At 39.9% G+C, this 13,581-nt stretch overlaps 1 protein-coding gene across 1 annotated transcript; it reads left to right on the top strand.

The window, feature by feature from the left end:
* Positions 1-872: 872 nt before the first annotated feature.
* Positions 873-8,151, top strand: il2rb (interleukin 2 receptor, beta). The gene is made up of 10 exons (XM_067570294.1): positions 873-1,195; positions 2,224-2,321; positions 2,748-2,892; positions 3,013-3,076; positions 3,251-3,344; positions 3,649-3,794; positions 4,367-4,538; positions 5,003-5,096; positions 5,179-5,257; positions 6,792-8,151. Exons 1-10 carry the CDS (start codon positions 1,191-1,193, stop codon positions 7,554-7,556), a joined length of 1,662 nt encoding a protein of 553 aa, XP_067426395.1. The 5' UTR covers positions 873-1,190; the 3' UTR covers positions 7,557-8,151.
* The last annotated feature ends 5,430 nt before the right edge of the window (positions 8,152-13,581 follow it).

Here is a 13,581-nt window from a genome sequence, read left to right on the forward strand (position 1 = left end):
AAATTCCTTCAAAGTCTTCACTACAAAAATTATGAGTCTGGACAGACATGGATGTAAGTTTTTTTTAATAGTAAATCTTGCAAGAAAATTATGAAATTAAATATAAATGTTAGGCAAAAATCAGACTACCCTCCTTTACACAAAAAGAAAAAAATGCATAACCCTACTCATTTTTTGACCCCACCTACCCTATAATAATATACATTCATACAGCCCCTTATGTATGAGAAACTTTAAAACTGTAAAACCATTTTGAGACACAGTGAGGTTGCAGATGGCGATGGACGAACAAACTGAATAATCAGAGGAAATCTCTTGAGGCCTGTGGCTATAGAAATAAGATGGCTGGTGACCTTTGAGTGAAGAGCAGGCTGCTGCTTTAACTTTTAACCGTCTTTCCTCTTCCTCTCTATAGAGGCACTTGGGTAGAATATATGTGTGGTTGCGGCTGTAACAGCAGCGGTTTCGACTCTGTACAACTTGTGCGTGCGTGTGTGTGTGTGTGTGAGTGTGTTTGCATCTTAAATAACCCCATGGTTCTAAATCTGGTAGGTTTAGCCTCTTTACTTCTCTGAATCTCCTGTTTTAAGATGAGTTTCATTGACATAAACCACTTCATAGGACAACTTGAAAGTTTCTCTTTATACAACCCACTTAACGTCATGATTGAAACAGGATGTGGTGTGCTTTGTATTTCTCGTCGTATTCTGTGCAATTAGTATCTTAAGAGCCATGATGGGGTCCAGGTAGCTGCTGGTGGTGAGCAAGAGGAGGTGCTCTGCTCTACAACAGCGCGGTACCCCCCCTCCCTCCCCCCTTTCACTCCGCTCCCCACCCCGGCCCGTCCTCTCTCACTATCACTCACATCTTCACGAGGCTTCCTGTAAGCCTCAGACAGAGGCTGTGGTTACAAGTGGAAAATGTCGCTGGGCACTTTAAAGAAGAGACAGGGGCGAGAATGAGGAGACAGAGGGATGAGCGACAGAAAGAGAGAGAGAGAGAGAGAGAGAGAGAGAGAGAGAAAATGAGAGAGGGAGAGTGCACAAGAGAGTGAGATAGTGATGTGTGTGAAGAGTAAAGAGGGATATAAAAAGACAGAAAAGGAAATCATCTAAATTCGTGAGTCCGGCAGAGGAGATGACGATGTGTTTCCTCTCAGGGAAACCTGCTACCTTTACTGACCAAAACTGATGAGGTACAGTATCACTTTTTTTTTTTTAATGATGCTGTTTTAAACTAACAACACAAGAATAATGTGCAAAGTTTCTTGTAACAAGTTGAGTCTACATATTTATGTATTTTAATGAATGCATGTAACATATGATCATTTTAGTGTCTTTAAGCAGTGGCTCCTACTGTTGAATTACATTAGATGATATAAGTTTCCTTATCGGCTGTTTTTAGTCAGACAGAAACTAGTGTTTTTTTTTTCCTATGTTAAAATACGAATATCACTTACAGTGACACATCTGCCCTTTTGTTCCTACTCAATTCAGACTTTGATGGAAAACAAAGCAGCAACAACTGTCTTTGAAAAAGTCCCCATTCTTTGATCTATAGGCTTATACAATCAGAATCTCTACCTTTACGTGTTTAGCGGGCTTTTGTTCATTCTACTTCATTTTATATCTTACAACTTCATCAGCAGGCATGCATGACCACTTGTTTCTGTACAGACTGTAAAACATGAAGTAAGCCACATTAAGTTAAACTAGGTATGACACTTTATAATTAGTCATATGGCTAACAGTCAGCTCTTAGTGCAGCACACAGTTGATACAGTCACAGTAGTGCAGCAGCACAGGTGCGAGTGTTTTCAGTCAAGTTTCATTTGCTAGCTACTGCCTTCTCAGGATGAGTATTTAGTTTGCTCAACTGTGGATGTCGTATTTCTTCACTCTCAAAAGCTATATAGCACGGTGCTGATGATGGGTGGAGTGTGCAGTTTCAATTTCCAGGTGACAGAAATGAGTTTCTCTCCATTTAAGAAATGATACATTTTAATGTAGTTATTGTAGGGTCAAAAACATCACTTTTAGGGTTTATTGGGGAAAAAAAGGCTTTAAGTTTACAAGGTTTTACACACATTCAACACTTTTACTCAGGTATACTTGTAGTGCTGTTTCTTGATTAAACATGTATAGAAAATGTTTGTTCCACTCTGAATATGTTGATGTACAGTATTTAGCATTATTGATATGTATTGATTCTCTCTGTTCACAGTCATATCTTGGTCATGGCCATGAAGATACTGTGGTCTTTGTATGTCCCGGTGGTTCTGTTTTCACTACATGCAGCCCACTCTCACAAAGACTCACAAGGTATAACTTTATTATGGTCATAACTGAAACTACGTGGATTGTGTTTGATAATGTGATAACGCGGATACTGTAAACCACATGTAAAGCAAATAATGCACTTTTTTCATTCATTGAGCTTTGCCAATCTGCTATAGTAAATTAGTTATTTTCTATGTGCAGCAGCACAGTTTTTTGGGGGGTTTGTCAGCTTCAGTGCTTCATTTTCTGTGTCACTGCAAGTCAAAATGCATTTTTCTCTGAATTATTATTAAACAACTATTTTAAAGTAAATTTTACAGATTTCACTTTAACCTTGCTATTGCTCTAAGTGCGTACGGAGATCAGCCTATCTGAATGTCGGACATGAAGGACAATGACACTGATAAAGAGACACCATCTTTATCTCTTTCTCTTTATCTGTCTGTTGTTATGTCTTTGTCACTCAAGGACTCTCCTGTGTAAATGACTTTGTCAACAATGTCAGCTGCACATGGAACGGCTCTCTGACGGGTCCTGGTGTGAACTGTTGGATCTCTGGCTGGCGGAAAACATGGATCTTTGTGGAAGATGAGACACAAACCACTGCAATAATGTAAGATATGATTATAATGATTACTGCTTACCAGTGTTCTCCTCTAAAATATAACTTCTTTCCTTTATTTGGAGATTCAAATCTGCAGCTGATTTGATGTTTTTAATTTTTTTATCCTAGGCAAAACTGCAAGCTGAAACAATACAAAGACTCTCTTCCAGGCTGCAGTTTTGTCTTTGAAAAGGTATGTAAGTTACTAACGTGAGCCAATAATGTGATGGTCTAAAATTATCATGGATTTGCCTGTCTTTTGTATTTTTAGATCAGCCATTATAATAAAAGTGTTATCAGGAATATATTGAAATGAATAAAAACACTTTCTGTCCTCGCTGTTTAATGGCTTAATGGGTCCTTCCAGAAATTCAGCTGTGCTGATGTCTTTCCCAACATCACCATGAAGTGTAATGGCACGTTGGTGGGGAAGCTCACAAATTATGAGCCGTGCTATCACAGTGAGTGGCTTTTACTTAGTTCAGTTTACACAAATTTTGTGAAATTTTTGACTTCATTTCTCATTCTTTGCTAGAAAATGTAATGCGCTACTTCAGAATGTTTAGGAGGCCATCTGAAACATGTTATGACAAAAAAGGCAGTTTCTGTAAATTTTTTGCTTTCAAAGAAGTATTAAACAGAAATAATTGGTCAACCTTTTTTTACATCAGGAATTAATGAATTGCACCTTTTTTCTTTGTGTATATGTGTCCGTGTGGGTATTTTTGTACACATACATGTTTGTATATACGTGTGTGCGTACAGTTAAAATACACCCTCCAAGCGCTCCTAATGTCAGCAGCACTGATGATGAGATCTTGATATCATGGAGTCAAGGCAGCCCTCTCTCCAACTTCTTAAAAACCTTTAACTTCGAAGTACAGATCAAACAGAATCACCAGACATGGCAGGTGAGTGTGAATACATGTGAATGTATGCATGTACATCTGGGTGTGTATGTGTTTGTATATCCATTTGTCTATGCATAGATAGACAGGCTGAGATAGAGTCACATAAGTTGCTTTGACCACCACAAAACACTGTCCGCACTGTCCGTGTGCTTTTTTGTCTTCAAACCCAAAAAGGTTCAACACAGATAAAGAAAGATCTTTTTTTGGTAGGAACGCAAGGCTGGCAGTGGTGTTACTATTACTATTACTACTATCAATCATTTTGATTAACCTTCATGTCATGCATATAATAATGTTGTGCAAACATCAGCTTCTCATAAGTTATATAGCTGACACTTCCTCTTCCACTCATCTTCATTGGTCTCCATGTTGCATTCTTGTATTTATTTAGTTTAGTAGTCTGGTTACAGAAAATGCACCAGCGCTAGGTTTCACATATTGGTCATACAAATGCTAATTCCACAGAACTGACGCTATTCATGATTTAACTCATTTTGACAAATAATTTGAGATTCTAGTTGTTAAGATACACCATCATTTTGATATTGTGCCAACTTTGCATTCATCATCAGGAGGCCAAGATTTTTCCCACAGAAGAGCCAAAGCTTGGAATACCTGCTTCGCAGCTGAAAGAGATCTTCCCTTTGTGGGAGACCCTCCAGATCAGGGTTAGAGTCCAGCCCACTGACAGGCCGAATAGCCACTGGAGCAACTGGAGTCCAACAACAGAATGTCAGGATCAAGGTAAGAATGGGAAAAACATTTTGGATTTCCAGGTGGTTTGATTGACAACTAATCCAGCTCACTGGCTTTTTTCACATCAATCTCTACAGGATTATAGTTCTCATTTAAACTGGGAAATATATGTACCTTCTGGGGTCCCAAAATGATCCCAGACCAGCTGGGAAATGTAGTTGTCCAGTCTGGGTTCAGGGTCTTCACCAAGCAAAGGCAAAAAGCAATATGTGGGGTTGTTTCCCTATACTGTAGAACTTCTACTGTAGAATCAGACACAAAAGCTGCATTTTAAACTCTTGATGAAATAGTTTGAAGAGCCATTCTTCTCCTGAATGGTTTGAACATGTTGTCATGACAAGACTGTGAAAACAAAACAAACAAAAAAGTACAGACAAGAGAGAGAACGAAAATAACTGATTAGGTAATATCATGTTTGCATGTATTTTGCAAATTGTAACATCAGCACTCAGTTTCAGAGTCGTGGTTAATGCAGTTTGTGATGGTCAGCTTGGCTCTTGTCATCGTGGTAATGGTGCTGCTTTACTGGAGATGCGTGAGCAGGGGGTGAGTATACTGTACACTGTGTGTGTGTCTGTGTGTTTGCATGGAGTATGTCTTATCTAATAGCACTTTCATGCTGTTTCAGGCTCCTTGCAAGCAAGCCAGTACCAAACCCTTCAAAATACTTCCACACTCTCCACTCTGTCCACGGAGGAAATCTAAAGGTAAAAATAAATGTTTCTAACCAAACATTAAGCCTTTTGCCGCTATATCTTACTGCACAGAATATTTTGACACATGTGCTTCACAGACTGCAGTTGTCACCACAAAATTTCATGAACTATTCATACAAACAGGTTAAACAGGCAACACTTAAGTATACTTACTATTCTTCTTTCTTTATTTATTCTGTTGCTTTATTATGGTAGATGGATACAAATTACCCAATGTTCAGTTAATTTTCAGATACCAATAGTAACTGAATCACCAGTACTCAAATACTAGCTAGTAACTGAGTGTTACAGTGGATAAACTTATCTCTTTCCAATATTCATCTGTAGTTTTTTCCTGAAAGTGATGCAAAACGTGGCTGTCATAAAGACTAAAATGATAAAAATGGGTTTTTACATCTGGGACGCAAGAAAGATTTTTTGTTTGTAATTCTGGCCATGTCTGCCCTCTTGCAATCGGAGTACCCCAAGTATCAATGCTGGGACCAGTTTTATTCTTATGGTATATGTTTACTCTTGGCTGCATCATAGGCCAGATAACCCTACAAACCTTCCCAGTGAAACAAGTTGTCAAACATATTAAAAATTGAATATCTGCAATTTTTCATCAATTAAATTCTTGTGAAACAAAAATCGTTTGTCTGCATTCATAAATTTAGTCTTGGTCCTTTGTACAGATATGTTTAAGAAGCACAAAACAAATTTTTACACCTTAAGGTCAGTTCATTAATCATGAGGAGCACTAGGAAAGTTGTGTAATGTCTTCTGTGGCTCTGGAGGATCTTTGTCAAGCCTGAGAAAAGAAGGATGGTTTCATTATGAGAATTGTTGGATCCAGACTAAAAGTCATGATATCTCAGTCTCTGCTGCTTCAATTTTGTCTCAATATGTGTTTTGTGAGTCCCACAATGTTATGCAAATGTAATATTGAATTGCTGGTGTATCTCTTTAAGCTTTAACCTGTGCTTTTTAACCTTAAATTTAAATATCACATTAGCAACTGAATTTACAGTTTCATGTCTTGCCAGACACTACTGCTATTTTCTTCTGATGGGCATAAATGTCCTGCCAGCCTCTTCTTCCAAACAAGCAGGATCCTGCTTGCTGTACCCCCATTAAATAGTTAAGGAAGCAGAGCCTTTGCCATTAGGGTCCCCACAGCTCTTGAACAACCTGTCTGTCTATTTTTAGTTTGTAGTTTGGGTTTGAGGTCTCTAATCCGTTCTCTAATCTGTCCCAGATTAGAGATATCAGTTTTTAAACCACAAAAGAAAACAAAAAAACAAAGCAAAAAAACAGGTCACCAGCTACAGTTTCTTGGTGTTGTTTGTCTGTTTCCTCAGGCAACACTGACAAACATACACACGCTCAAACACACATAGTGCCTTCTGAAAGTCAGTGAGAAAACATTTACTTGCCACATTTGCTCTCAAATACACAATAAACACAAAATTTTATGAAACCTCTACTATAGCTTTTTCATTCTTCAGGTGTATTTTCTACCATAATTCTCTTTCTCTCTCCCCAGAAATGGCTGAATCCTCTGTCGGTTTCTGAATCATTCTTCACCGCCCAGCCATGCGACCATATCTCCCCGGTGGAGGTGTGTGAAAGCTGGGATGTGGTCCGCTCCACCTCTCCCTCCTCCAGCTCCACTACTGCCCTTCTTTACTTCAGGAGCTACCCCTCAGCTGGCTCTGACACAAGCGGGGTTGTTGACAATTCCTCTTCCTCCATTTCATCCGGTTTTTCCAACATGGGCTATTTCATGTCCAGCTCCTCCAGCAGCTCAGCTAGAACTCACCCCAGTCCTGCCTACTTCACCTATAAGGAGGATTTCTGCAATTTGCAAAACAGCCACAACCTTCACCTCTCCCTCTGCCCTTCCCTCACCGCCTGTGAGAGCTTGAAAATGGAGCCACAGAGCCCAGACTCTGGCTTTGGCATCGGAGAGGAAGATGAGGAGGACAAGGAAGATAAAAGGGATGTAGTAGGGGAGGAGGTTTCAGATGATCACCAGAGCACTCCTCTTCTCATTCTACCTCTCCATCTTCCTTCCCGGATGTGTCCCTCCTCCATTCCTCCACCACCTCTTCATCCTCCCAGTCTAACTCAGATATCCTCTGATAGCCAACAGGTGGATGCAACTGTGGCAGATGCTAGTGGAAGCTATGCGGCCTGGCCTGTTGCTGGTTCCATGTACAGGTCTTCTTCCATGCCCGTGGAGCCCTGTAAAACAGGTTATCTCACCCTCAAAGAGCTACAGACAACGTTTAGCAATAAATCTATCTAAGAAAGTGTAGTGTATCTGGATGAATCCCTATGCAACCATTTTAAATTTAATTTCTGACTGATTGACCTGACTGATTATTTGTTCAGTCTGATTGTGGATGCAAGAGTGCCCGACACCATACATGGAGTGCTCTTGTGTGGTTTTAACTAAGTAAAAATAACTATATAAAAAAATAACTGTTTTTCTGCTTTAAACCTGCATTGATTATTTTTTTGGCTACTTGGGGGCAGCAGGACAAGATGGAAACACAAAACTGACAAATTATCACTTTATAAAGTTAGCAGATTTGTTAAAATTGTAATTACACATCCAGCAGACATGGAGCAAAATTAGCATTCATTTGAAGCCATGTTTCTGGCCACCTGACAAATGCAAGTCCAATGTTCACTCTCCTTTCAGCCCTGTTGCTTCTCTCAACCTACTCCTAAGAAATAAAATATCAGGCTCTTTAGCTGCTAAATGCTCCATTATGTTCACCAGCTAGCTGTTAACTGTAACCGGTCACAAGATTGTAGTCAACCATTGTAATCAACGTAGATTTTGCATTGTTTGTAAATTCTTGTAGACTCAATAATAAAATGCCATTTCAGAGTTGGATCTGTTTATTTGTCTTTCATTTGCATTTTAAAGGACCAGTGTATAAGATTTAGTGGTATCTAGCAGTGAGGTTGCACATTGCAACCAACTGAATACCCCTCCCGTCCCTCTCCTCCTCCAAGCGTGAAGGAAAACCTACAGTGGCCGCGAAACTTGCGAAAAACACAAAGGCTCTCTCTAGAGCCAGTGTTTAGTTTGTCTGTTCTGGGCTACTGTAGAAACATGGCAGTGCAACATGGCAGGCTCCTTGGAAGAGGATCCTCTCCCTATGTAGATGTAAAGGGCTCATTCTAAGGTAATGAAAACACAATTCTTATTTTCAGGTGATTATACACTAATTAAAACATATCAACATTATATTCTAATTTTGCCAAGTCCGTTCCACCAGATGACACTAAATCATACACACTGCACCTTTAATATAACATGAAAATGTTAGCTAACAATAGTTGACTATCAGTATAGTCATCAGGTCTCTGAATGAGACTGCCCCACTAAATTTGCTATTCAAATAAATGTTTAGCTAACAGGAGCTAAATGAATCACAAAAACCTTTATGGCTTGCTGACTTGTTATATGAATTTCACTCAACTTACCTCGTTTTGTTGGTTGTGAGCCTGTCCTCTCCTTATTTGACAATATCAGGAGCATGGTGGTAACATTAGTGTCACTAAGCTATCTGAGTCAAAGTAAAAATGTTTATGGCAAGGCCACCTTATGACCTGCCACATTTGAAAGAAATTTGTCAGCTACTGTAAACATACTGTACATGACATGATAGCAAGCTACATAGTGGGGCTGTGCCTGAATACAAATACATGATTCGGCAAAGCACAAATAGAGGGTTTTTTACAAATATTTGTTTCATACAAATATTTTAAAAATGATTTGTTTTCGGGAAGAAAAAAAAACATGTCAAATACCCGTGTGCAGTTTGGTTACATTGCTATCTCAGTCTCTGTCCTCTGCTCCACTGTTACGTCTATCAGCAGGTCTCAATGAGGGGAGTCACATCCTATATGACACACATTCCCTTATTTGGGCACATCCCTAATTCCTACGCTATTCCATATTAGATATGTCCAAGTGACCTGCAATCATATGGCCCGATATATACACCTATATCATAGATAAACGCAGTGTTTATATGAAGGAAAATCTGCGTACATACAAATCCTTAGATGCGTATAATTATATATACTTTGTGGTCGTGTGCAAGAGATAAAGTTTTATGACATGGGATCAGAGTTTTGCATTTTGAGGGCAGGTGTCCTGCCTAGCCAAACACAAGGCCTAAAGGCTAAACCATATGATGCCTGGGTTTATGTGCATAGGGACCTTGGGTACATCCTAACAGCTAACTGTACATGCATGGCAGGGAAAATATCAAACAGTAGATCATCTAAGATCATGATTTCACTCACTTTTGCTAATAACCTATCCATCGATCCAGCTTTGCTTCTTGTTGCAGTCATGCTGCGGCCATCATGTGCCAGGTTGAGCTGTCAGGGTGGAGACACAGCAAGGAGGAGGCCCAAACCAAATCTGTGGAAATATATGTCCAGAAGAAAATCTTTAGCCACAAACACTGAAGATCAACTTCAGCTGACCAAAGAGACATCTCACAGAGTTCCATCAAGCACCAGCACCCCAATAATATACCAGGAAGATATGAATGAAACAATGGCTGCAGGCTATTCAGCCATAAGTGATGCATAACATGCTGATACTTGGTGAACTATTATGCACACCCTTCGACAGTGCCCTGAAGCTTCTGAAGACATGTACATAACATAAAAACATTATAACACAAGGGCCTATTTGTGCCCTCAATGTAGTTCTAACCATCAATGAGAAGCTCTGAAATAGGCTACGGTTATGAGCACACACACTGGTACGCGCATTGGCAGACAGGAATAACTTTCTCAGAGTATCACATAGCCTAACTTGGAGCACAAAGAGACAATAATGATAATATTATTGAGTACCAGCCATATCCCTACTTTGGAGTAGTTTTAAATTTAGCCTATTTCTAGTCAGAATTTATCAGGAGCCAGGCCTTCTAGCATAATTCCATGTTAATCCCTTCTATCCCAAGTTTCAATTATGCAAATAAAATAATTTCAAAAGTTTGTTCCAGCCAAGCAATACTTTGTCTGAGAAGCATTCTATGAATTTTGACATGCAGTGTAAGTTTTACCTGTGAATGAATCATCCTGCTTTTATTTACATTCCATTTCATACATAGTAATTTCACTAATTTGTCTGCAGAACTAAATTGAAAACAATATCATTTAACATCTCAGTCATTTTAATAAGTTAATTAATAGAAGTGTTATTGTAAAACTACTCCCTCTCATGTGATATTGCTTACACTAGTGCAGTGCCCGTTCAAAATGCACCATTTGGAACAGGCCAATTGCTTGACCTCCTGCCGCTAGAAACTAACAATCTATTATACACAGATGTTATAAATAATAATTACTCTAATAGTAAATAAATGTTATTTTCTCATTTCAACTAGCCTAAAATATGGGTTGCATTTAAAAATAAAATAATGTGCATCCTAAAATAACATGGAACGATCGTATTGGGCTCTTAAATCATTCCTATTTTCTGTGCCCTCAGTTCGGATTTGAGTGGGTATGTTTGCTCCAAAGATTTGCACTTTGTCTGTAGTGGTGCTTCACAATCACCACAGTCTCAGAGCATATGAGACAAACTGGTTTTGAACTGCCCATGGAAAGTATTTCCTTCGTTTTATGCACATAGTACAGTCATTGTGTATCTTCTAAAATGTGGGTGACCTTTGCTCAACCATGTACCTGAACGCCTCCTGTGTAGTCACTCAGTGGTGATGATCTGCTAAACGTGCTGTCCAGACATGGAGTAAGAGTGTCCTTTCTTGATTAAAAACTCTGTTTTCACTGTCTACTTTTCTCTTTTTAGAGCACTTTTCTCTGACTTGTGTCACACCTTGTCTCTGGTCTCTCCCTGACATGCTGGAGTCAGTCAGCAGAGCCCTGAAACTCTGTGCTGGCCCTGCATGGAGCGGACCATCTTGTTGATCACTGGTTTATTCAAAGTTTATTAATATTAAACATATCAGATGTCCAAACTGCACCAAAATCAACACTGCACGTCCTTGGCACCCCAGCAATACACCTGTCAAGTGTGAAGTCATTCAAGAGATATGCAAAAGACACACATACATACAGACAGAGATTCCTTGCTTTTTGGTTAGATGAACTGCAGTGCCTGTTCAAAACATGTCTGAGACATCTTGCACTAAGTCTTGAATGTAGATGCCAAGTTTTGTTTACTGTACACAATTCAATAGTAGAGCTTAAGTCACTTAAACTTTTTCAAGTCATTATCACTATGGATGTAATCCCATGTCCGACCTCAATGTGGGTTGCAATGGCGAAGTGGCGCTCTCTGTATTTTTATATATTTCTCGAGAACCGCTCATCCAAAGAACTTCACACTCAGCACTGCACTTCCATGGGTACACAGCAATATACCTGCCAAGTGTGAAGTCAATCAGATGAACAGTTGTTGAGATTCGCGAAGGACACACATACATACAGAGATTCCTTCCTTTAGAGTTAGATTAGATAGTTAGATGAATGAAAAGGCGAAATGCAGAGGAGGAAAATCAATCAATCAATCAATTTTTATTTATATAGCGCCAAATCACAACAAAAGTCATCTCAAGGCACTTTTTACATAGAGCAGGTCAAGACTGTACCTTTTAATTTGAAACTGAAACTAGGACAGTCTGTCTCCACAGTAAATCATCTGTTGAGCGTTCGATGGTTGTTTATTTGTGCTTTAGAACATAACTGTCATGGTGAGTAGCAGGAATAGACCCAAATGCAGAGACCGGCATGCAGAGATTGCAGGGTTGACAAAAACCTTTATTCTTGCAATGGTCGAAGACAGAACAGGGCAAAAACAGAACAAACAGAAACAAGCAGAACAAATGATCCAACAAAGACTGAACAGAAAACCAGGACTTAAAAAGTAACTGAACTAACGAGGAGATGAGGTGCAGGTGGGGAGATGGGTGGAGAACTCAGGAGAGGGGAGTGAACAGACAGGGAGCCGATAGGCTGGGGAAACACAGGGAGCAGGGCAGGGCTGATGAGGCTAACACAGGGCAAGTGTGGAGGAGTACATGAACACACAAGGGAAACACAGAGCAACAGAAAACCAAAACCCAGAAAATACAAACTCTCAACGTAACCTACACTAACCCATCCAAGAATACCCATGAACACAAACCCAAGTACACAACACAACAAGCAAAACATATGACCAGAAGGACTCATCAGAAGTGCAACCCAGGAAACCCCACAGAACACAAAAACACAGAGTCCAAAAAACACACAAAGGCCAGGCAGGATGTGACAATAACCAGTGTGAAACAATCAGAAAATAATGTTGTATTTCTGTCATTCATGGGCTTTCTCTCTCTCTCAGAGAAAGCTTTCCATCACTGTCTCCCCTCACCAGCACTGCCTCTCTGTCGCTTGCTTGTGCTCTCAGATTATCGCCCTCTCTCTCTCTTTTTCTCTTGTCTTTTTTAAAATAAGTCATGAAGCCGACAACAGAGCCTAACTTTCAACGTTATCAAATGAAGAGAGATGTCCTCCCTCCTCTCTCTCATGGCAGGGTTGTGCAGCTCTGATCATGACATGCAGTCACAGAGTCCAGAAGCCCTGCCCTGCTGCTGCAGAGCAGAGTGGCTCGCTGTTTGCTTGTTTATTCCAAGTTTATTAATATTAAACATGTTGTGTGTCCAAATTGCACCAAATTCAATTCAACACTGCACTTCCTTGGATCCACTGCAATGCACATGCCAAACGTGAAGTAGATCAGATGAACAGTTCCCAAGATATGTAAAGGACATACATACATACATACAGAGACAGACAGAGATTCCTTGCTTTATATAGAGAGATAGAGAGATATATCTTTTTCCTCCTGTACACAGCAATTACAACTGAAGATCTCCAGGCTCTCAAAAACATTTGTCCAAACGCTGCTCTGTTTGCATCCATCAACACAGCTGCAGACTCAGACATAGATACAGCATCAGAAACAGAAACAGAAACAGAATACGAAGTCCCCGAGCCCCCGACAGCTATGTATGACTTATCTGCTAGGGACGTGTGGTCAGCTGACCTTAAAGAGAAGTGCAACACTAGCTATGGCAAAATTAAAAGGCAATGCACAACTGCCAGACTGGAACATCTATAGGATGTGACTAAAGAGCAGGCAAAGTGTACAACAGTCACTCTCTAGCTTGCTCAACTACCATTCTCTCTCTCTTGCTCGTGCTCTCAGCTCATTCTGGTGTCATTGAGCAGAGTGAGGCAGCAGAAAAGAGTAGAGCAGGATGGAAAAACAGTAGCAGAGGGAA

Source organism: Thunnus thynnus, chromosome 17 (genome assembly GCF_963924715.1).
Source record: "Thunnus thynnus chromosome 17, fThuThy2.1, whole genome shotgun sequence".
Lineage (NCBI taxonomy): Eukaryota > Metazoa > Chordata > Actinopteri > Scombriformes > Scombridae > Thunnus > Thunnus thynnus.

Excerpts from the sequence above, each read along its gene's own strand:
- il2rb (XM_067570294.1), top strand. Across the intron at positions 2,893-3,012 it reads ACACAAACCACTGCAATAAT|GCAAAACTGCAAGCTGAAAC; the intron begins GTAAGATATGAT and ends TTTTTATCCTAG. Across the intron at positions 3,077-3,250 it reads GCAGTTTTGTCTTTGAAAAG|AAATTCAGCTGTGCTGATGT; the intron begins GTATGTAAGTTA and ends GGGTCCTTCCAG.